Source organism: Stegostoma tigrinum, chromosome 30 (assembly GCF_030684315.1).
Source record: "Stegostoma tigrinum isolate sSteTig4 chromosome 30, sSteTig4.hap1, whole genome shotgun sequence".
Classification (NCBI taxonomy): domain Eukaryota; kingdom Metazoa; phylum Chordata; class Chondrichthyes; order Orectolobiformes; family Stegostomatidae; genus Stegostoma; species Stegostoma tigrinum.
This window is the reverse complement of record NC_081383.1, coordinates 13,789,123-13,814,467: the sequence shown is the minus strand read 5'-3', so window position 1 is coordinate 13,814,467 and position 25,345 is coordinate 13,789,123. Positions and strand designations below refer to the sequence as shown.

General features: G+C 42.3%; 1 protein-coding gene across 5 annotated transcripts in view; it reads left to right on the top strand.

The window, feature by feature from the left end:
• Positions 1-593: 593 nt before the first annotated feature.
• The window catches only part of plpp2a (phospholipid phosphatase 2a), a 101,797-nt gene continuing 77,045 nt past the window's right edge, over positions 594-25,345 (top strand). The window contains exons 1-3 of one of the 5 annotated variants that reach the window (XM_048560003.2): positions 594-611; positions 23,639-23,997; positions 24,152-24,249. In XM_048560003.2, coding sequence (XP_048415960.1) covers positions 24,195-24,249 — 55 coding nt within the window. In that variant the 5' untranslated portion in view covers positions 594-611; positions 23,639-23,997; positions 24,152-24,194. Of the gene's footprint in view, positions 612-23,348; positions 24,031-24,151; positions 24,250-25,345 lie in introns of those variants that run through there. The other 4 variants (XM_048560005.1, XM_048560001.2, XM_048560004.1 and 1 more) reach the window with 4 other exon arrangements.

Here is a 25,345-nt window from a genome sequence, read left to right as displayed (position 1 = left end):
AATCACTCCTTCCACAGGGACAACCCAAACGTGCTCGTATTTTTCCGTGACACAGAAACCAACATAGGCTTGGGCTCATTCCAATAAAAATAATCAATGTGCGCTGTGTCACATCTACATTAAATTGAAATATGAAAGCGTAGTCGTTATGCATCTCATAAAATGCCAATGTTAAAATACTGATATGCTCCTTTTCATATAAATATATCATTTAGTCGTAAAATCTGTTTGTATCTTTAACTTTCACGTTAATCAAACCATCTCGTAAAAGACTTCAACTCTGACAAATTTAGAATAACACACGAAGGGAATAGAACTATGATTTCCAATGGGATCATTTTTAAAGATGGAAAAAAAACTGCTGACGTTTTCACATTCCAGTCAAGCGAGAAGCGCTGCCAAGATATGCAAATGAATTGCTGTTGTTACCACTCTATTTGCACGTTTTCGTATTGAAATAGTTCACGTTCATTCAGCCACGGACCTCCTTACTCCCTTAACCTTCCCGGTCCTACTCACTCAAACACACACTCCAAAAAGAACATCACGAACCATCTTAGCGACAAATCTACACTTCCTGTCCCTATCTTTCTTCAAAGTGTTGCTTAAAGGTAACTGTTACATTCCTCCATTCTATATCTGATTAATATTGAAAATTTTACTTAACAACAAAAGTGATGATTTTTTTGTAGGACATTATTCGTGCTGTGATTAGAATTATTCACCACAAAATAGTTTTGAAATTTAATCAATATTTGACACTTAACCTGTAGGTTTAAGTCACTCTATTTCAGTTGTGTTTAGAAATTGTGTACCTCTTGTTCCAAAGTTCTCCTTTCTGTCCTTAATTGGGTGTCTTTTACTTAGGAACATGGCAGCCAATTCGGACCTCCCAGAAAATAGGCTTCTAGCACGAGCCTGTTGGTAGTGCCTCGGTAGATGATTTTATTGTGTTTACTAGGGGTTTTGGGGTTTCTATTGTGAAGATTCTTAATATACCAGCATCAAGTAATGTAGGAATAAATGTCTGGCTTATTATGATTGAAAGGTATATTACATTTGTTTAATACCCAAAGTTCAGAAATGAAATCATTCATGTGATTAAAGGGATGTCTCACCCTTTCAAACTAACATTTTCCATGTTGTGTAAATAAACATCTCTTTTAATAATGCAAAATAATTTATTTATCCCAATTCTAATGTGTAGGATTTATGTTATCCCTTTCACACATACCCCATAAATCTTTTTGGCTTTTAGCCTGTATACTTCCTTCAGAGAGCTCACTTGATCTTTCATCCCCTTGTTTATTGGTTTCTGATACACAAGATGGTTAAAATAAAAACAGAAAAAACTAGGATAAACATTTCTCAACTGTTGGAACTAAGCTTATGGCTTAACGTTTACTTCTCTTAATCAACACAACTGATTTGATTGTATGAAGCCATCATTTTAAGTTTCTTGCTGGCTATGATTGCATGCTATTCTGTTGCCTTCCCAAACAGTTTTCCGAGTGGTGACACTTTTCCCAAGGGATGCTGTGTATGTATTTACAATTACTAACTAGTCTGAGACTCATCTTTTTCATGCGTCATAGGGTGGACATGTACGAAAGCAGAGACCCACAACTGTCAACATTAATAATTCATTAGAGGCGACATCATTGGCTGATGTCAGCTCAGAGATTCCAAATATACTTATATTAAAGTTTCAGATTGATTCTTTCAGCAAATTACAGTTCTTTCCAAAATGTTTTGGATGATTTCCACACTGTAACATCATCCATTAAGGCATCGATGTGGTCAGTGTTCACGCACTGTTTGAGTAGACTTTGACTTTTCTGCTCTGGTTTTGACATCGAGTCAAACAGCAAGGGCATGCCTTGTAAAGTTTCATTTCCCAGATCACAAGTCCATGTTAGAGGCTGAACTCCCTTTCAGTCTCCCAAACCTGAAAGAAGACAATGACAGGAAGGAAAGGAATAAATTCAATGGTTAAGAAATACAAAGGACGTAACCTGAACAAGTGTGTCCCACCAATTTCAGGTAGGACTGGTAATGCTTCTGTTGGTCCTCTACGAAACTACTCCTAAAACATTTGATATAAATCAACATTTAGTAGAAACTGAGCAGTTCTCGCAGCATTTGAATGTAAGAATTAGGAGCAGGTTTAGGCCACTTGGCCAATTTCATCCGGACCACTTTTCAATAAGACCACGATTGATCTGATTCCTCCACATTCTTGCCTGCACCCATTAATCTTTCACCACCACTGCTTGCTGACTTAGAATCTACCTAACTTTATCTTTAAAAACATTCTTTTTGAGGAAGAGAGTTCCAACAACTCACAACACATAATGAGAAAAAGTTTCTTCCAGTCTCCGTTTTAAAAGCGTGACCCCTCATTTCTAAACAGCGATCCCTAGTTCTTGATCCCCCCAAGAGCAAACATCTTGTCCATATCCATGGTGGTCACGATCCCTAAGGGTGTTAAATACTTTCAATCAAGTCACCTTTTACCTCTGAATGCAAATGTAGTATGCCCAACTTTTCCTCAAAAGGAGACCTACTAATTGATCTGTTGGTCTGGTAAACCTTCTTTGAGCTGCTTTCAATGCATTCACATCCTTCCTTAGATAAGGAGGCCAATACTGTATGTGGTATTCCAGATGTAGTCTGACCATTGTCCTGTATAACTTATGCTTTTAATCATATGTATGTGGGAATTAACTGCATCAATACCCGCCTGTACTTGCCCTACAAAATCTGGTAGTGACTGGACTTCTTGCATCACTGCAGTCCATGGGGAGTAAGTAGGTAACAGTGCTGTTAGAAATAGAGTTGCAGGATTTTGACCCAGCAAAAAATGAAGCAATGCTGAGGAGGTGCTGGAGGTCTTAAACCATAAAAAGATTAATAAATCCCCAGGACCCAATCAAGTCTATTCTAATACATTGTGGGAAGCTAGGGGAGATATTGTGGGGCCCACATCAGAGATTTTTGTTATCATCAATAACCATGGGTGGGATGCAAGAAGTCTGGAGGGTGGCTAATATTTTGCCATTATTTAAGAAAGGTGGTAATGAAAAGCCCAGGGAACTATAGACCAGTGAGCCTGATGTCAATGTTGATAAGTTGTTCAAGGGGTTTCTGAGATACAGGATCCACCTGCATTTGAAAAGGCAAGAACTGATTAGGGACAGTCTACATGGCTTTGTGTGTGGAAAATCATGTCTCACAAACTTGACTGAGTATTTTGAGGACATGACCAAGAAGATAGATGAAGGCTGAGCAGTAGACATTGTTTACATGGGCTTTAGCAAAACATTTGTCAAAGTTCTTCATGGTAGACTGGTTAGTAAGGTTAGATCACCTTGGAGCCAGTTAGATACAAAATTGGCTTGATAATAGGAGACGGAGGGTAGTAGTATAGGGTTGTTGTTCAGACTGGTGGCCTGTGACCAACAGTGTGCCACAAGGATTGGTTCTGGGTCCATACTGTTTGTCATTTAAAGGACAGTTTGAATGAGAATATAAGACGCATGGCTAGTAAGTCTAATTGACACCTAAATTGATAGTATAGTGGACACTGAAGAAGATTATCTAAGATTACAAGAGGATCCTGATCAACTGGGCCAATGGACCAAGGAATGGGAGATGGAGTTTAATTCCAATAAATGTGAGGTATTGCATTTTGATAAGACTGTAGTGATTGGAACCATATGGATCTCATTGACTATGAGATTCTTGGTTGGAGTTATTGACCTGGGCCAATCAGGGGGCGCTGGCTGACCAAGATAAACAGGAGATTCAGAAACTGCTCACTTAAGGGACTGGCTCTGAGCTGGCTGGTCTTGGCCAATGTACTGTGCATGTGTAAATAAAGGGTGATTTGGTGATGGGATACCAGGCATTGTTCAGTTATATCAAAGGTGACTCAGGGCAGGACTTACACAGTTAACGGTAGGGCCCTGGGGTGTATTGTCAAACAGGGAGATCTAGGGGTGCAGGTATATAGTTCCTTGAAAGTGGTGTCACAGGTAGATGGGGTAGTGAAGAAGGCATCTGGCACACTTGGCTTCATCAGTCAAAGCATTGAGTACAGGAGTTGGGATTGGTAAAATCACATTTGATTTACTGTGTACGACTCTGGTCGCCCTGCTATGGGAAAGATGTTACTAAACCGGAAAAGGAACAAAAAGGATTTACAACTATGTTACCAAGACTGGTGGGTTTGAGTTATAAGGAGAGGTTTACAAAATCATGAGGTGTATAGCTAAGGTGAATAGCCAAGCTGTTTTCCTCCAGGGTAGGGGAGTTCAAAACTTGAAGGTATTGGTTTAAGTGAGAGGGGAGATATTTAACAGGGACCTGAGGGACAACCTTTGCACACAGAGTGCAGTACCTATATGGAACAAAATACCAAAGCATGTGTAGATGCAAATACAATGTTTAAAAAGCATTTGGGCAGGTGCATGGATAAGAAAGGTTTAGATGGATATTGGCCAAATGCTGATAAATGGGACCAGTTCAGTTCAGGAAACCTGGTTGGCTTGAATGAGTCGGGCCGAAGGATCTGTTTCTGTGCTGTAAGACTCTATGGCTATAAGACAATTGGTGTGAGGAGGGGAGCGGATATTGGAGGTTGTGTTATCTGCTACCCTTGTCCTTCTAGGGGTAGAGATCACATGTTTGATAACAACTGTCAAAGGAGCCTTCGTGAATGCTGAAGCATAATCTGTCCACTTTTGTATTCGACTTCCCGTCACAATCGACATTCTATTAGCTTTCCTAATAAGTTTTTGTATCTACATGCTACTCTTTTGCGATTCATGCCCCAGGACACCCAAACCGTTTTGCATGTGAGTTCTATGTAATCTGTCACCTTTGAAATAATGATTTTTTTATTCTTTCAGCTGAAATGAAGAATTTCACATTTCCCCACATTATTCTCCATTTACAGATCATTACCCTATCATTCTAGCTAGCTTCCTTTTATAGTCTAATTTTTCTCTCATTATAATCTTTAGTCAATCTTTGCTATTTATTTGTATATTCTTTCCAGTCTTCTGATCTGGAACCCAACTTTGCATTATTTAAATTTGATACAATCTTTAACTTGTTTAGTCAATTGTTGATGGTGGGCCATCCTATTGGAATTTTTCTTTCTGATTGGAAGGTATTCACTATTCTACGTATTATGAAATATCCCCTCAGATGTCTGCCACTGCATCTCTACTGACTGATTCCTTAATACAGTTTGCCAGTTCACTTTATCTAATTTGTCATTCATGCCCTCATAATGGCCCTTATTTTAGTTTATTATACTAGCCTTGGACCTATTCCTTTCTCCCTCAAACTAAATGTGACCTTTGATCATATTATGAGCACTGCTATCTAGGGGCACTTTCACTACAAGAATGTAAGAACAGCAATTCAGCCCCTGAAGTCTGCTGTGCCATTCAATATATTCATAGCTGATCTCATCTTGGCCTCAACTTCGCTTTCTTGCCTACTCTCCGTAAGCCTTCAACCGGTTATTAATTAAAAATCTGTCTTTCTCCTCCTTAAATTTACTCAATGTCCCAGCTTCTACCACACTCTGGGGCAATGAAGTCCAAAGATTTATGACCCTTTGAGAGAAGTAATTTCTCCTCATTTGTTTTAAATGGTGCTACCCGTTATCTTAAAACTCTGACCTTTCATTCTTGATTCATCCACATGAGGAAACATCTTTTCTATATCTACTTTGTCAATCCCCTTTAGCATCCTTTACACCTCAATTAGATCTCCTCTTATTTTTCTAAACTCTTAGAGCACAGGTCTAAACTGCTCAATCTCTCTTCTCAAGACATACCCCTCATTCAACAATCTAGCAAGCAAGGTCATTCATTAACCCTGTGATAGTAGGACCAGCCAGTGCTGAAGAATCTGAGATAACAAGGTGCAGAACACAGCAGGCCAAGCAGCGTCAGAGGAGCAGGAAAGCTGACATTTCAGGCCTAGACCCTTCTTCAGAAATGGGGGATTCTGAAATAAATAGAGAGGTGGAGGGGGATGGAAGATGGATAAAGGAGCAGATAGGTGGAAACGAGATGGACAGGTCAAGGAGGCGGGGATGGAGCCAGAAAAGGGAGGTGCTGAGTTAGGGTGGGGGTTGGTCAGCCCAGGAAAGACAGACAGGTCAAGGAGGCAGGATGAGGCTGGTAGGTAGGAGGTGGAGGTTTGAGTTGAGGTGGGAGGAGTGGATAGGTGGGGAAAAAGGACAGTCAAGTTAGGGAGGCGGATACGTGCAGGGCTGGTTTTGGGATGCGGTCAGGGTGGAGAGATTTTGAAGCTTGTGAAGTCCACATTGATACCATTGGGCTGCAGGGTTCCCAAGCGAAATATGAGGTGCTATTCCTGCAACCGTCAGGTGGCATCGTTGTGGCACTGCAGGAGGACCAGGATGGACATGTCGTCTAAGGAGTAGGAGGGGGAGTTGAAGTGGTTTGCGACTGGGAGGTGCAGTCGTTTGTCACGAACCAAGCGTAGGTGTTCCACAAAGTAGTCTCCAAGCCTCCGCTTGGTTTCCCCGATGTGGAGGAGGCCTCAATGGGACAGGGAACGGCATATACAGTATACCACATTAGCAGATGTGCAGGTGAACATCTGTTTGATGTTGGAGGTTTTCTTGGGGCCTGGGATGGTGGTGAGGGGGGAGGTGTAGGGGCAGGTGTAGCACTTCCTGTGGTTGCAGGGCAAAGTGCCGGGGCTGCTGGGGAGTGTGGAGCGGACAAGGGAGTCACGAAGAGTGTGGTCCCTCCAGAAGGCAGATAAGGGTGTGGAGGGAAAAATGTCTTTGCTAGTGGAGTCAGATTGCAGTTGGCGGAAGTGTCGGAGGATGATGCGTTCTCCTTCAATTCCTCCCACTTCCTACAGACAAAGAGGGTGGCCATGGATACCCACATGGGCCCAAGCTATGCCTGCCTCTTTGTAGGGTACGTGGAACAATCCCTCTTCCAAAGCTACACTGGCCCTAAACCCCATCTCTTCCTCGGCTATATCGATGACTGTATTGGTGCCGCCTCGTGCTCCCACGAGGAGCTCAAACAGTTCATCCACTTCACTACCACCTTCCATCCCAACCTCAAGTTCACTTGGACCATCTCCGATACCTCTGTCTCTGTTTCCATCTCCGGCAACCACAGGAACTAACCTTCAGATCCAACGCATCATCCTCCGGCACTGACCATATCTGACCAGAATTACTGGTAGCTCTGGTGCCTGTGCCGTCTTTAAAAGGCTATTGTGCACCCGGACAAGCACCTGGCTGAGAAGGAGAAGTTGATGCTGTGCTTTGTGGTACGGACACAGAGGTCCTGCTGGATGGGATGGTGCAGAGGCTGGATATGCTCTTCCCCCAGGACCAGCAGAGGACATTATGCTGTCAAGCCTGCCATTTTGTGGTCCACGATTTTCACCTGGATCGTTGCAGTGTCTGGCATCAGAAGGAATGTCCAACAATGAAGGAAAAAGTTCTGTGAACTTCTGCACTCAGCTGGGGTAAGTCCTTTTCTCTGCTACCTCACACTTATACTATCTCTGCAACTGTAAGCATCTTTTCCCTCAGGTTCATGCCCTACCACTCTCACAATTACTTGCAAAATCTTCCCTCACTCACTCTCACCCGTCCCAATCACTGAAAGCGCTAACCTACATGCGCTAAATGCTGCCTACTTACTCAATTGGAAGTCAAAGCTAAAGGAACAAAGTGTAGGATTGTGTTAATAATGACCGAGATCAGTCAGTGGTGAAAATATTATTTATTGAGCATCCACAGTGCCACAATTCGAGTACAGTTTTATAGTACCCGCTATTATACACAGCCTTTGTGTGCATTAAAATTTTAGCACAATGCTGTCACATTGTTGCATCTATTGCACACCAGTTTGTGTGACATCTGTCCTGGGAAAGCAGATCATTTAAGGACTTGCTATTACTCCTGATGGGATTTGAATGGCTGTCCAGTCTGAGATTGCATAATTAAGAGGTATTAGGCCTTTTATCTTTAGAGTTAGTAATGGTAGCAAAAATACTAGATTTATATGATCAAAATAAGTGAGAAATTATATGTGCACCAAATAAATATACAGAGAATATTAAACCGATCTCCCATAGGTTTATCGTGAGATTTCGTTTGCTATTGTTTGTTTTTGACCCTTCCTACACATTCATTCATGCAGTTTCATGGAAGTGCTGTTTTGATAATAAGTTTCTAAAAGGCCCTATTTAATATGTACTTAAAATGTATAAATCCGTACATTAGTACAAGATGATAGTCCTAAATAAAGGTTAGAAATAGGTAGTACAGTGTTATTAGGTACTGAAAAAGAAAAATTCAAAGAGATAAAAAGTAACAGTCTGTAGGAACATGCTGGTGGAGGAAACTGTTTGAATTCCTGCAGCCTATTCAGGTCCCAAGAGATGGTTACTAACGACTAATTAATATTGTAATCTTGCCCGAGTTTTGGGTGAGATGTGGAGACATGATAATAGGGATAGTATTGTTCTGAGTAGGTTACGGTATTAACACTTATTCTGGGGTAGCCTTTGACACAGAGGCAGGTCTAAACACAGCTTGCAGCATAGGCCCTATAAGAATGGAAAGGTGTAAGGAAACGGCAATAGTTTGGCAGCCCAGGAAGGGATGTTTAATTTCATTTATCTTGTAAGTGTAAAATGTACTGCAAAAGCACGGTTTTATGAATAAATGAATCGAAACGTTGTTTAGTAAACAGAGCACTTGTGAATGAGTTAGTAAAGAGAATCATAACATGGTATCTCACAAAAGGGACTGATAATAAGACCATAAGACTTAGAAGAAGAATTAGGTCATTCAGCCCATCAAGTCTGCTCTACCATTCAATAAGATCATGGCTGAATTGATAATCCTCAACTCTACTTTCCTGCCTTTTCCCCACCACCTTTGATCTCCTTATTGATTACACATCTGTCTATCTCAACCTTGATTATACCTTAAAGACCGAGCCTCTAGAGCCTTCAGTAGAGAAGAATTCCACAGATTCACTACCATCTGAGAGAAGAGGTTCCTGTTGTTGTAATGAAGAAACAAATCGTTGGTCCAGAGTTTGTGGTAATGACAAAATAAAGTTCAGCTCTGACTGCAAACAAGATCATGAAAACAAGATTCAGATACTGGAAAAAAATATCAAATTGGAGGCAGAAGAAGAATCATATTGGACTAGAAGCATTGGGGGCCTGTGACCAGCGGTGTGCCACAAGGATCGGCGCTGGATCCACTGCTTTTTGTCATTTATATAAATGATTTGGATGTGAATACAGGAGGAATGGTTAGTAAGTTTGCACGTGTCAGTGAAATTGGTGGTGTAGTGGACAGGGAAGATGGCTATCTCAGAGTACAATGGGACCTTGAGCAGACGGGCTGATGGACCGAGGAGTGGCAGATGGAGATTTTTTTCTTTATTCATTTGTGGGATGTGGGTGTCTCTGTCTGGGGCCGCATTTCTTGCCCATCCCTAGTTGCCCTTGAGAAGGTGGTGGTGAGCTGCCTCCTTGAACTGCCACAGTCCTCCTGCTGTGGGTTGACCCACAATGCCCTTAGGGAAGGAATTCCAGGTTTTTGACCCAGTAACAATGTAGGAAGGGAGATAAATTTTCCAAGACAGAATGGTGAGTAACTTGGAGAAGAAGTTAGATAAATGTGAGCTGTTACAAGTTGATAAGGCAAATCAGGGCAGGACTTATACTCTGAATTGTGAGGTCCTGGGGAATGTTACTGAACAAAGAGACTGTGGAGTTTAGATCCATAATTCCTTGAAGGTGGAGTCACAGGTAAACATGTTAGTGAAGAAGATGCTTGATATACTTGCCTTTATTTGTCAGTGCATTGAGTATAGGAGTTGGGATGTTATGTTGCAGCTGTACAGGACATTGGTTCTGCCACTTTGGAATACCGCTTTCAATTCTGATCTCTCTGCCATGAGAAAGATGTTGTTAAACTTGAAAGGGTGTAGAAAAGATTTATAAGGATGTTGCCAGGGGTGGAGGGTTTGAGCTTTTGGGAGAGGCTGAATAGGCTGGGGTTACTTTCCCTGGATCATCGGAGGCTGAGGGGTGACCCTATAGAGGATTCTAAAATCATGAAGGGCATGGATGTGGTGAATAGTCAAGGTCTTTTGCTCAGGGTAGAGGGTCCAAAACTATAGGTTTAAGGTGAGAGGGAAAAGATTTAAAAGGGACCTAAGTTCCAACATTTTTCATGCAGAGGTTAATGTGTGTATGGAATGAGCTGCCAGAGGAGATGGTGAAGGCTTGTATAATTGCAACATTTAAAAGGCATCTGAATCTGATTTAGAAGGATATAAACCAAATGCTGGCAAATGGGACCAGATTAAGTTTAGATACCTGGCCTGCATGGACGAGTTGGACTGAAAGGCCTGTTTCTGTGCTGTACAACTCTATGACTCTAAATATAACTCTGTTCCTGTCTTCACAGATGCTACCAGACTTGATGAATTTCTCCAGTTCACTTCAGCACTTCAGTTTTTATTTCATTTCTCAAGCATCTGTCATACTAATATATTTTTTAAAGAAAAACTTGTTTTCCAGATCTACTGGCTGCAGGCCTTCTGCGGTGAGGAAGCCACAAGGGTTTTCTTGTGTAGACTTGGGGTTGAACTGGTCGTCAGGCCCTTCAGCACGTTACTAAGGGTCTCGTGTGCATGTTTAATGCTAGAGTCTAACACCTTCCAGGTCTTGCATGTCTGCTGAACAAAGTAACTTAAAATTGAATCTTGCGTCAAATTATCAGCAGGGTTGCAAAAGTGTAAGTGTAAGTGCCTGTTGCTGTCTGAGCAGCTGGGTTAAAATCTGGGCAAATGTGTCAAAATATATGGAGCAGAAGTTACGCCAAAGGGAAACAGTAAGAATCTGTGCTTCCCATAGGAATGTGCAGAATCTGCAACATGTTCCATTCAATTCCAGTTGCCAGAAACCTGAAGTATTTTGCATTAGCAAAGTGGGTCACAATTTTCTTGCAAGCTGAACTGTTCTCCTTCAGGAACACTCCAAACAAACTCGCAATTCAACTCTCCTTTGGGCAACAGTTGTTAATGAGTTACTTTATTCAGCTGTACGTGTTCCTGAGTTTGAGCGCTTCCATCTGTCACAGTGGGGGTTGCCTCTTACAGCAGTGTAAACAATACTTATCTCATTGGACAGACTATTAGAGTGATTTGTTTATCAGTTCCAAATTGATGTCACTCTGACAAACAACACAATCTTGAGACCAATGTTTGTGTGTGCCGTGTGTCTAGGTCCTCCACACCACAGGTGCGTTAAGCTTTCACTGTCTTGACTGCATTCACCAGGTTGTTTTCATTTTGCAAGTACATCTTCTTAGCTCCACCAGCAGGAATAACAAACTGTCAGCCTTGGCTCAATTTACAATAATCTCTCTTCTGAATCAAAAGATTGTGAGTTGCCATTTCTGAGACTTGAGTACAAAATCTAGGCTTCCAGTCTGTTTCTGCAGGAGTGCTGCACTGTTGGAGGTGCCATCTTTTAACTGTGTTGTGGACCAGACCAGATCTGCTCCAAATATTTGAAGAAGGCTGCCTAGGTCCAAACTCTTTTTCTTATTTTTAAATGTTAAGTGCCTATTCCAGATGCAATGTGCCTGGTTAAACTACTCACTGTTAAGCAAAACATAATCTATTTAAACACTGTCATTAAAAATACAACCCAAGAGAGAGGATTTTAGAACAACTTAACTCTATTGGAAAACTTAACAGAATAATAGGTACCGAAACTACTACTAATGAACTGTTCCTCTATATTAACATCTTACAAACACTTGCCTTGGCAAAGAGGAAAATTTGGACACAGATTCTCACGTGCAGTTCTTCAATCTAGGAGGGAAAAAAACATCAAAGAGAAAATTCAGATAACAAAGTGTGAAGCTGGATGAACACAGCGGGCCAAACAGCATCTCAGGAGCACAAAAGCTGACGTTTGGGCCGAGACCTTCTCTGATGAAGGGTCTAGGCCTGAAACGTCAGCTTTTGTGCTCCTGAGATGCTGCTTGGCCTGCTGTGTTCAACCAGCTTCACACTTTGTTATCTTGGATTCTTCACCATCTGCAGTTTCCATTATCTCTGAAGAGAAAATTCAGAAACTGGCAGCCAGGAGACATTCACTGAAGCTTCCAACTCTTCTGAGACCGCAGTAGCTTCTGATGCTACTGAAAAAAACAAAAACACAGAAATCTGTGAGCTCACTGGACAATTCGGGCTGTTTTTTAAAAAAACCCAAGGCCTCACAAGCTATTTACATTATCCCAGCCTGCTCAGTACCTCTGCCTTCAAAAAAAGGATGGAAATAACAGCCAAAGCCACGGCCTTGTCACAATTGGGACATTAAACCAAGGCCCAATTTCTGTCCCAGATGGATATGAAAGGCGCTATTGTATTATTTTGAAGAGGAGCCATAGAATTATCCCTTCTGACCATGATATATCCCTCAACCAATACCACTCAAACAGATGATCTTGGAATTGACAACGCAGTATAGGGTTGGAGCAACACAGCAGGCCAGGCAGCATCAGAGGAGCAGGAAAGCTGGCGTTTCGGGTCAGGACCCTTCTTCAGAAATGGGGGAGGGGGAAGGGAGCTCAGAAATAAGTAGAGGAAGGAGGGGTGGGTCTGGGTAAGGTAGGTGGGATGGTGATAGATGAGTGCAGGCAGGGAGCAGTGGCCATTGGTCAGTGAGGTGGGAGTGGTGGATAAGTGGGAGAGAAGACAAACAGCTTGTATGAAGTCAAGGAGGCAGGGATGAGAGGGAGGGTTGGTCATGGGATGAGGCTGGGGTTGGGGAGATTTTGAAACTGGAAAAATCAGGCCATCGGGCTGCAGGCTCCCGAGGTGGACTATAAGGTATTGCTCTTCCACTTAGCGTGTGGTGTCATTGTGGCATTGGAAGAGGCCCAGGATGGACATGTCACCAAGGGAGTGGGAGGAGTGGTTAAAATGGTTGGCGACTGGAAGATGTTCTTTGTCATCAATAGAGCACATATGGTCTTTGAAATGGTTTCTGAGTCTACGCTTGATCTAACTGATGTAGAGGAGGCCAGATCAGGAACAGCACATCCAGAAGACCAAGTTGGTGGATGTATATGTGAATCACTATCTGATATGAAAGGTTTGCTTTGGACCTTGAATGGATGTGAGGTGGGAGGTGTAAGGGCAGATGTATCACTTCCTGCAGTTGCAGGGAAAGGTACCGGGGGTCGTGGGGTTAGTGGGGAGTGTGGAGCAGACGAGGGAGTCATGGAGTGAGCGGTCCCTAAGAAAAGCAGATAGGGGTGGAGAGGGAAATATCTCTTTGGTTGTGGGGTTGGATTGTAGGTGGTGGAAGTGGTGGAGAATGATACATTGGATGCAGAGGTTGGTGGGGTGATATGTGAGGACAACTGAGATTCTGTCTTTGTTTTTGTTGCAGGGAGGGGATGTGAGGGCAGAAGTGATGGAAACCCAAGACATGCGGTTGACGGCATTTTTGATCATTGGAAGGGGAAAGTTACGCTCCTTGAAATACGAGGACATCTGGGATGTCTAGGAATGGAACATTCCATCCCGGGAGCAGTACAGGTGGAGGAATTGGGAGTAGGGGGTCGCATTCTTGCAGGAGGTTGGACGAGAGGAGGTGGTAGTCTAGTTAGCTGTTAGAGTTGGCGGACTTGAAATAGATGTCAGTTTCGATGTAGTCACTGGAGATGGAGACAGAGAGGCCCAGGAAGGAGAGAGGGATATCGGAGATGGTCCAGGTGAACTTGAGGTTGGGGTGGAAGGTGTTAGTAAAGTTGATGAACTGTTTAAGCTCCTCATGGGAGCGCGAGGCAGTGTTGATGCAGTCATCAATGTAGCAGAGGAAGAGGTGGGAGATAGTGCCAGTGTAGCTGTGGAAAAGGGACTACTCCACATATCCTACAAAGAGGCTGGCATAGCTTGGGGCCATGCGGGTGACCACAGCCGCCCTCTTAGTCTGTAGGAAGTGGGAGGTGTAAGGATAATTTTTGTTAAGCAGATGAGAGTGTTGGTGGAGGGGGACCGATTGGGCCTGCGGAAGTAGAAGAAGCAGAAGACTTTGAGGTCTTCTGCATGGGGGATATAAATGTACAAGGATTGGATGTCCATTGTGAAGATGAGTTGTTGGGAGTTGGAAATTAAAAGTCTTGGAGGAGGTGGAGGGCATGGGTTGTGTACCAGATGTAAGTGGGGAGTTCCTGGAGCAGGGGGGGAAAGACAGAGCCAAGGTAAGTGGAGATGAGCTCAGTGGGGCAGTAATTGAATTTGTATGTGGGTGTTAAATGTGAAGAAGTTAGCTACTGCGTTTCCTATATTACAACAGTGACTGCACGTCAAAGGTAAATGATTAGCTGTTAAGTACTTTGGAATAGCCTTAGGATCTGAAAGACATTATTCAAGCATGAATCTTTTTTTAATCAGTACCCCTATTATTAACACACAAATCACACAATTTCTATCAGAGAATGACAATGCAGAACACAAGGCAATCTTTTTGTAGCTGATAAATTAAAGCGGTCTATTCTACAAATGGTTTCCTTTCAATGGGTGCAACAGCAGAGAGAGAAAAATAAGTTTGCAATTTGAATTAGATTGGTGTCAACATCAAGTCAACAAAGAATTGGTCTTGGTTAGGGAACTTGCTGTCATGCTGTGTGAGAAGCTTCAGAATGGAGCAAAAAACAATGATGTAATCAAAGAATTTAGGGAAGAAAACGAGGTTAGACTTGTAATGATGTATTATTTGATTATTAAGATTTTACAGACATTCCTATAATAGCTACAAACCTCTATGCTTAACTTATAACCGATAGCTTTCTCCCTTCTTCTTTTGAAGTCATTGATGGTATCATACCAAACTCCTGTAGTCCCTCAGCCAAGTGATGAGCATGGTGGAGTACAGATGCACCAGAATAACACAGGGCTAAAAGGATTAAATTATGAGGACGGGTTGCACAGACGAAGCTTGTATTCCGTTGAGTTTAGAACATTATGAGATGATCTAACTGAGATGTTTGAGATGATCAAAGGGTGGACTGAGAGAAACTATTTCCTTTTGTGGGGAAGTGTAATGTATGGAAGCACAGTCTTAAAAAACTAGAGTAAGTTTTTTAAAGGGTTATTTCAAGCAGCATTGCTTCAGACAAAGTGTGGTGGAAATTTGTAACTCGCACTGCTGAAACGCTATTTTAGCTGAAGGAAACATCAATTAAAAATGACTAAACTGAATTGGATGAATCTTTGTAGATAAGGACAACAAGCATTTGAATGCTGAGGTAGATGATGGAGATATAGACTCCAGTGTCCAGGAAAGAGGCTGAAAGGTCTTTTTTTTTGCCCTGCAAGGATTCTGATTCCATGGTTGCATGATTCTATATCCAACAGAAGATCAGAACAAGTTGGAGCGGCTGCACAGCCAACAATTCTTTTTAATATTCCCATATGTGAGCCAGGTGAGCATTTGTCCCGAGATGACATCAAAGTCAAGTTAAATCCTGCATACTTTTCCACCAGATATCATTGATCAGAAGTGGGAAACCCTGGAATTTCTTTCTCCCACTAACCTATTAGACATAGAATCATAGAATCCCTACAGCGTGGAAGCAGGCCATTCTGCCCATTGAATCCACACCAACCCTCCAAAGAGCATCCCACCCCCGCCACTTCTTCATTTTCCGTAGCTAATCCTCCTGACCTGCAATGGGCAAGTTAGTATGGCCAATCCAGCTGACCTGAAAATCTTTGGACCATGGAAAGAAACTGGTACACCTGGAGGAAATCCACACAGACACAGTGAGAATGTGCAAACTCCACACAGACAGTCGCTCCAGGATGGAATCAAATCTGGGTCCCTGGTGCTGTGAGGCTGCAGTGCTAACCACTGTAGCCACTGAAAGACTTAATTTTGTACCACCCTGAGCAGTATTAGGTCTTTCAGCCCACCAAGTCTGACCCACCATTCGATTATGGTTGATACACTTCTCAATCTCATTCTCCTGCCTTCTCCCTAGAACTCTTGATCCCTTTACACTTCTCAATCTCATTCTCCTGCCTTCTCCATAGAGCTCTTGATCTCCTTACTAATGATGAACCTAGTTATCTTTGTTTTAAATGCACTTAATAGCTTAGTCTCCATAGCCTTCTGAAGCAATGAGTTCCACAGATTAACCACCCTCAAGCTGAAGAAATTCCACTCTCCCTCTCACATCTCAGTTCACTCTAAGGCTGTATGCTCAGGTCCTTGTCTCTCCTTTGAGAGCAAACATCCTCATCATGGCCACCGTATCCAGTCCTCTCAGTATTATGTAAATTTCAATGATGTCCCCTCAACCTTTTAAATTCTACTGAGTACAGACCCAGAGTCTTCAACTGCTCCTATTATAATAAGTCCTCCAACCAGAGGTTTTATGATCAAATGTAAGGAAAATAGTCCAGAAATCGAACCTATGACTGTGTAGCCCAGAATATTGGACTCCATGTGCACAAATATAGAAAGCCTCATGGCTGTTTCAGCTAACTATCCAAGACACTTAAAAAATGTTCTCCATGAATTTAACAGTGAGACAAACATCTGCAGAGGTTGCTGTGAGTGAATTAATTTATCCATTGCTATTGTGGCCATTGAGCTTTCAAAATATAGGACTTTAATGCCACAGTTTCTATCTTTAATTGTGTCTTTTTAGAGATTATGTTTTCTTTCTTTGATAAAAATGACGTATCTGTAAAGAATGTGTTCCTTAAAGGTGTGGTGATTATTGTAGTTTTGATAAGGATGATCTATAGAGTGTAGGCTCACTGTTTGTCCCAACTGGCAAAGTTATTTTAGTGTGTGACTGTCTTTTCATCACAGGTCAATGTCAGTGTTAACTTCCTACTAATTCTCCATGGTTAATAACCGAGCCACGTAGACTAGACATTCAATGGCCTGGAAGAGGAAATTTCTAGAATTCAGCGACCATTATATCCACATGAATCACATGTGAACAATAAAATGTAGGAACTTCTTAATTATCCATCTTTCAATGCCAATAAATTTTTCAGGAAATTATTCATTGTTTCACAAGGTTATCAGCATCCACTGTATAATTAACTGGAACATTTTGTGACTGAGCAGACTATTAATATTACCCTGCACCAAAGTAAACACCCCAAAATTCCTCATGACACTTTACAAAGTGAGGCTGTGCTGCTTTAGGATAAGTAAATGCAAGCATCGATCCATCAGGCTGTGGATTTTATTGCTCTAGTTCTATTGTGCTCACACATTAACCATTGAACTTCATAAACCCCACAGCACAGAAACTAATGTTCAGCTGAATCAGTCCATGGCAATATTTGTGCTCCACTTGAAGGTCTTTCTATTCTTCCCTATCTAAGTTATCAGTTTAGCCCTCCATTTCATAGAACATAGAACAGTACAGCACAGGAACAAGACCTTCATGTCTGAACTGATTGTAATGCCATTCTAATTTTGTCTTCCTTCATACCCTTCACATTAAAAGCTTCAATGGTAGTGAGATCTGCATTCTCATCACTTTGTGTGCAAAAGAGTTCCTTCTGAATTTCCCAGGCAGTTCCTTAGTGACTATCATGGTTTGATGGCCTGTAATTTTGCTCTTCTGCACATAAGCTACCAAATGCCTTCTTCACTATCCTATCTATCTGCAACTCCACTTTTGAGGAGCTATGAACCTGCACTCCAAGGTCTATTTATTCAACAACATTCCCAAGACCTTACCATTAAGTATGTCATTGCTGTCCCGATTTGTGTTTCCAAAATGCAGCACCTCATATTCATCTCAATTAAACTCCATCTGCCACTCCTCAGCCCACTAGCTCAACCAATTGTGATCCTGTTGTACTCTGAAGTAGCCTTCTTTGCTGTCCACTACACCTCCAATTTTAGTGTGATCAGCAAACTTACGAACCATACCTCCTATGTTCACATCCATATCATTTATATAAATGATGAAAAGCAGTGGATCCAGCACCGACATTTGTGACACACTGCTGGTCACAGCCTCCAATCTGAAAAGCAACCTTCCATCACCACCACTCTCTGTCTTCAACCTTCAAGCCAGTTCTGTTTCCAGTTGGAAAGTTTTGTCTGTATTCCGTATGATCTGATCTTGCTAACCGATCTACCATGAGGAACCTTGTTGAATGCCTTACTGAAGTCCATATAGATCATGTCCACAGCTCTGCCCTCATCAATCCGCTTTGTAATGTCTTCAAAAAACTCAATTGATTTAGTAAGACATGATTTCCTATGCACAAATCCATGTTGACTATCCCCAATCAGTCCTTGCCTTTCCAAATATATGTAAATCCTCTTCTTCAAGATTCCCTTCAACAGCTTCCCCACCATCGATGTCAGGCTCACCAGTCTATAGTTCTCTGGCTTTTCCTTAACACTTTTCTGAAATAGTAGCATCATATCAGCCCCTCACCTGTAGCTATGGATGATACAAATAACTAAGCAAGGGGCCAGCAATCACGTCCATAGCTTTCCACAGAGATCGAGGGTACACCTGATCAGGCACTGGGGGCTTATCTGCCTTTATGCGTTTTAAGCCATCCAGCACCTTCTCCTCTATAATATATACATTTTTCAAGATATCACTATTTATCTCCCCATATTCGCTATCTTCCATTTCCATCTCACAGTAGACACTGATGTAAATACTCATTTAGTATCTCCTCCATCTCCTGTGGTTCCACACAAAGGCAGCCTTGCTGATCTTTAAGGGGCCCTATTCTCTTCTTAGTTACCCTTTTGTCCTTAATGTATTTTTAGAATCCCTTTGGATTCTCCTTAACCCTGTTTGCCACAACTATCTCATGTTCCCTTTTTGCCCTCCTGATTTCCCTCTTAAGTATACTCCTACTGCCTTTATACTCTTCTAGGGATTCACTCAATCCCTGCTGTCAATACTTGACATATGCTTTCTTCTTATTCTTGACCAAAACCTCAATTTCTCTAGTCATCAGCATTCCCTACATCAACCAGCCTTCCCCTTCACTCTAACAGGAACATACTGTCTCTGGACTCTTTGTGATGTTATTTTTGAAGGCTTTCCATTTTCCAGCCACCCCTTTGCCTACAAACATCTGCACCCCACCCCCCCCCATCAATTTTTGAAAATTCTTGCCTAATACCGTCAAAATTGGCCTTTCGGCAGTTTAGAACTTTAACTTTTCCACCACTGATTTAAAACTAATAGAATAATGGTCGCTGGCCCCAGTGTACTCCCCCACTATCACCTCAGTCACCTGCCCTGCCTTATTTCCCAAGAGTAGGTCAAGTTTTGCGCCTGCTCTAGTAGGTACGTCCACATACTGAATCAGAAACATTTCTTGTACAAACTTAACAAATTCCTCTCCATCCAATCTCTTAACACTATCACAGTCCCAGTCTATGTTTGGAAAGTTAAAATCCTCCCTAAATACAGCTGTAATGTTATCTGTAATCAAAAACACCACTGCCTGTCCTCTGGTAGCAAGATCTGCAGATGCTGGAGTCAGAGATAACAGTGTGGTGCTGGAGGAACACAGCAGGCCAGGCAGCATCAGAGGAGCAGGAAAGCTGACGTTTTAGGTCAGAACTCTTCATCTGAAGAAGGATACCTACCTGAAACGTCCACTTTCCTGCTCCTCTGACGCTGCCTGGCTCCGCTGCGTCCCTCCAGCTCCAAACTTTGTTATCACTGCCTGTCGTGTCTTGCCACTGCACCCCACCCCCCGCCTTTCTACCCTTCCTATAGCATCAACACCCTGGAACATTAAGCCGCCAGTTCTGTCCATACCTGAGCCACGTCTCTATAGTTGCTATGATATCCCAGCCTCATGTTCTCAACCATGCCCTGAGTTCATCCACCTTACCTGCTAGGTCTTTTGCATTGAAATAAGTACAGTTTAATTTATCAGTCCTATCTCATTCTCTGCTTTGTTCCTGCCTGCCCTGAATGTTTGACTTGATTCTTTTCCCAACTGCACCAGTCTCCGACAGCTGTCTTTCCTCACTCTCCCCCTTAGTGCCACCCTTCGCTCCTTTCTAGCTTAAATCCTCCCAAGTAGTTCTAGCAAATCTCCCTGTCGATATATTAGTCCTCTTCCAGTTCAGGTGCACCCATTCTTCTTAAACAGGTTACATCTATCCCAGAAGAGATTTAAATGACCCAAAAATGTGAATCTTTATCCCTTGCACCAGCTCCCCAGCCACTAAATCAGGTGCTCTACCCTGCTCTCACTAACTCGTGGCACCGGTAGTAATCTAGATATTTCTATCTTCGATTCTCCACTTCCCACCTTCACCATTCCTATGGACTGTCAGAATAAGGTGATCAATTTAGCACCATATGTGCCTTATTAAGAGGAGTCTTGTGTTGAGAATGTAGCACTCTTTGTGAGAACAGAATTAGGATAATGCAAATTCTGTTCATTTAGGACCCCTCATGCCAGCAGATTGGAGACTTTGATATCTGGTGAAATTGAAGCTCACATCCTGGAGGGGAGCAGAACACTGAATCTTAGTCATGACATAATTCGATGTTTGCTTTTCTTATTTTCATCACTTGATTGACACACTGTATTCCTTAGGTTCTGAGTTGTCCGTGATGATTCCACAACGATTCAGCAACTCAAATTCTAACATGGCCAGTACACATGCATCAAAACTTGCATCAAAGCTTGCTCTCTACATCTTTATCATTTTGATTGCCCCTTGCCACCTTTTATTGTTATATTCAAAAGCCCCTCGAAGGGGAGTCTTTCCCTCTTTATTTTATGGCACTCCTTCCCCACAAACTCTATCCATAAGGAATACTATAAGGAAGGGCATTCTTAAATCATCACCCAATGTCTTGATCAGGGTGTTCATTATCACTCAGGGTTAAGTCAGAACCTATTTACTTAATAATCCCACAACCTGAGTAAGCAGGAATTCTTCATAGCAAAATAGAAGACATAGAAGATAAAAAATATGTCTAACAGGTCGATCAGTCATCACTGATAACTACAATATTCTACAGTATAGTTCTGTTTGTTAGCATAAACACAGCACCAGGATTGAACTGTTAATACTATGGTAATTGAAATTTTAAGGTTACTGACAGAATGTATGTGAGATACATGTATTATGTATATTTTTTAAGAGTTTGCATTTCAAAATAGTGGCATAAGGGTGTTAGTTTGTTTTTGTTAAGGAGTTTAAAAATTAATTAGTCAGTCATTCAGCCACTGTAATTTTAAACCACTGCATTTCAAGAAGCAGGTGTCCTGGAATGTTATATTACATGGGTTTACAACAGGAAAGAGAAAACATTGAAAGACATTAGCTTGATTTTTGGTTTAGAATAATCAAGAATTGATTATTATCCATGTGAACAACCGCTGACTGGTCATGTGTTCATCCACACACTTTCTGTGGGGATTGCTAGGCAATAAAGCGGGAAGAAATCTCCGCTCGATAATGGCTCTTCACTAGTGTCCAATCTGCAGTCAGGTACCTGCATAGTTCAGAATCAAAGCTACTGTGATCCTCATCACTAGGATTCAATGCCACACAATGCAACCCAGTTACAAACCAAACACTAAAGAAAGAGGTAACAAAGTGTGAAGCTGGATGACTCAAGAAAGAGTGTTTGTAGGAAATGTTAATGAACAAAAAGACTGCATTTATATAGCACCTTGTCATGATGCCCTAAATTGTTTCACAGCCAATGAAATGTTGGTGACAGTTGTTTTCTGGGTAAAAACACTAGCCAGTTTAGTGTGGTTTCAGAAACAGGGTTATCTTTTTTTTTGAAGGAGTTGGTTCAGTAATAAATTCAAGGCAGCAGAAGAACTCACCAGTTATTAGAATTAGAATTCCTACAGTGTGGAAACAGGCCTTTCGGCCCAACAGGTTGCACTGACCATTGGAGCATCCCACCCAAGCCCATTCCCCTATAACTCACACAACCCTGAACACTGTGGGCAATTTAGCATGGCCAATCCACTTAGCCTGCACAGCTTTGGACTGTGGGAGGAAACCCACACAGACGTGGGGAGAATATGCAAACTCCACATAAGCAGTCACCTGAGGCTGGAATTGAACCTAGCTCCCTGGTGCTGTGAGGCTGCAGTGCTAACCACTGAGCCACTATGCTGCCCCTTACTCCAGATAGTGACAATGATATCAGTTTACATCCACATGAGAAGTACTAACAAACAAACAAAGAAAATTACAGCACAGGAACAGGCCCTTCGGCCCTCCAAGCCTGCGCCAATCGAGATCCTCTGTCTAACCTGTCATCTATTTTCTAAGGGTGTGTGTCCATTTGCTCCCCGCCCATCCATGTACCTGTCCAGATATATCTTAAATGACGCTAATGTGTCTGCGTCTACCACCTCCGCTGGCAATGTGTTCTGATTGGGTTTAATGCATCATTCAAAAGTGCAATACCTCTGATGGTGCAGCTTTGCTTTAATAGTAAACTGAATGCTGAATTGCTAGGCAGAGTTTTGAATCTGTGTATAATACATGTAAGTATAGAGAGAGAGAGAAAGGAAATGATGCCATATTGATAATCAGAGAGCCAGTCTAATGATCTAGGGATATGATTTTGGTTCTTTCCATGGCAGCAGATCAATCTTATATTCAATAAATAATTCTGGATTTGAAAGCTAATGTCAGTAATGGTGACTGTGAAACCACCTTCTGTTGCCATTTTAAAAAAACCCATCTGGCTCGCTAACTCTTCAAAGAAAGAAGTTAACCACCCATACTCAATCTGGCCTACAGACCAAAACAGCAGCGTGGTAGACTTAACTACCTTCTAAACTGGTTGAGCAAATCACTGAGTTCAAGGGCAGCTAGACGTGGGCAACAAGTCGTGGTCTTGTCGGAGACACCAACATCCCACGGAATGAAAAAAAAATTATAATCCTCAATATTTGTGACTGAAAATTGGAGGAGGGAGAGAAGATCAAGCATAGTTTTCAAGCAAAAGAGAATAGAAGGTAAGCATACTGAGGGCAAACTTCGTTCGGTCCCATTTTGAAGTCCCACATTCCTACTATACATTTATTTAGCCACGAATAACATTTTTGTAATCAATGAAATAACCCACCGGAGACTGAGGAGCTGGACAATGCAAAACTGAGCGAAAGTGCGCAATGGTTGAGTGGCAAGTTTAGATAAGCCAATCTGTTTTATAAATATGCACATAGAAAATTAGAAGGGGGTGGCGGTGAAGAGAGGCACGTCAATGCGGAAAAGACCGATGGACGTAGATTCCGAATATTCTGCAGATGTACTGGTAGACTCCAGAGTCATTTTCAAACCAAAACACAGTGAAAGTGCGGCATGGTTAGACTTTGGACTGAAATTAAGGTGCAGCCAGTACCGGGTACGACATTTGTAACCGCTAATTGCAGAAGGTTAGAGAAAACTTGTAGCCACTTTCTTCAGAAGTTTTGCATTCACGCTTTAAGGGGAAGCGAGGAGGAAAAGGCTTTTATTTTTGCGTTTTTTTTTCCTGGATGTGTTGTAGGTTTAACCACCGACTCGAGTTGAACTTCTATCCACTCGAGCATCCTGCGTTTGTGCCAATTCCTGAGGAGTGACTCCCAGCCCTGACGTCAGATGTCCTCACCCCCCCAAAAAAACATTTCGGATTGGGACAAGAGAGAAGTAAAGGTTCATTAACTCATTCATGCAATTGTGTGTGCGTGCAGAGGTGGAAGACAAAGCGAGTGGGTTCCGCTAGCGAGGAGAAAGCAGCAGCTCCTGTTCAGTTCCAGCGTGCGAATTTCAGTCCTGGCGAAAGTGACCAGCAGAGAGAGAGAGCAGGCAACCAGGGAAAAAAACAAAATCCAACATTAGTCCGTGAGGCACTGCAGATCGGGACAGGTACTTAAGATTCCGGAAGAACTGGAAGTTCAGGTTGCAGCTTGCTGTTTGTGTGTTGTTTGCTGTGTTTGTGAATGCGCGATCTTAAATAGTTTGTTTCCACTCCCTGTTCTTTTAAGCCTCTTTTGTTTTCTTCATATCTGTATCGAAATAGCTCCGGGAGGCCCTGGGAGAATTGTGAACCTTTCCGTGTCAGGATGTTCGAAAAAAGAATTGTTTTCGTCCTGGTGGATGTCCTGTGTGTGATTGTGGGTAAGCGTCTATGTGTTTTTTTTGTGCAGCTCGTAACAATTTACCGAGAGGCTTGCTGTTGATTTCTAAAGTTTATCGGTGGAAAATGTCACTATTTTCCCCCACCGCGAGACTCCTTGTAATTTATTTGGATATGCAAAGCATGGCTTTAAATTGTGGATTTACCCAGGTCTGTGGGCGGGGGCTTTTGCATTCATGGGGAGAGTGTGAGTGAGTTGGGTGAAAAGATATACATAGGTCACTGAACTAGTGAAACAGCGTGTTTCTACATTCCAGCCTTTTCCTCGCAACACAAGGGAGTGCAGTATAGGCGGACCCATGTCTTATTTAAAGGCACACACACGCAAAGTGAATTGGCTGTTGCCTTCTCCAATGCTGTGGAATATATGCGCACATATAGATTCGGCGGTGCAGCAAGATTCATTTGTTTTGCGGGTTGCCATGGTGGGAGAGATTGTCCGTTCAAATGTCCGAGTTGGACTTTATACTTTTAAAGCTGAGACAGCATAAAGTATGTGGTTGAATTTGTTGGGTGTGGGGGTTTGGATGACTGTGGCTGTTGGGACATTGCCTTTAAGATGTTTTAATGTTGCTGACACATTGTATTAAGTTTCCCTGTGCCGACTGTAAGGACCTCTGGCTGCCAAGTGCCTTGGGGTGGTTTGATGGCGCTCTGTTCTTTTAAAAGTACCCTTGTTAGTTGACAAATGCTGACCCAAGCCTGAGTAATCCTTGCCCTCAAGCAAATGAAGTCGAGCTGAGCCGTGCCTCCCCTCCCCCTACAAACCTGATAAATCTCATGGACACCCCAAAACTACCTCAAAGCACTCTCCTTCCCCACAGTTTTCTCTTTGGGGTCTAACATGAAGTAGAGTCACATTGGGAAATGTTTTGGAAGATGCTGTGATTTGGTTTTGATTCACAGAACTTGAGAGTTGCTGGCTGAGCCAATATTTATTAGCCATCTCGAGTTATCCTTGAGAGGTCATGGGGGTGAGTTGGGTTCTTGAACCACTGCAGTCCATTTTTAGTCACTTTCTTCAAATGTTCTGCATTCAAGATTTAAGGGGAAGTGAGGAGGAAAAGGCATTTTTTT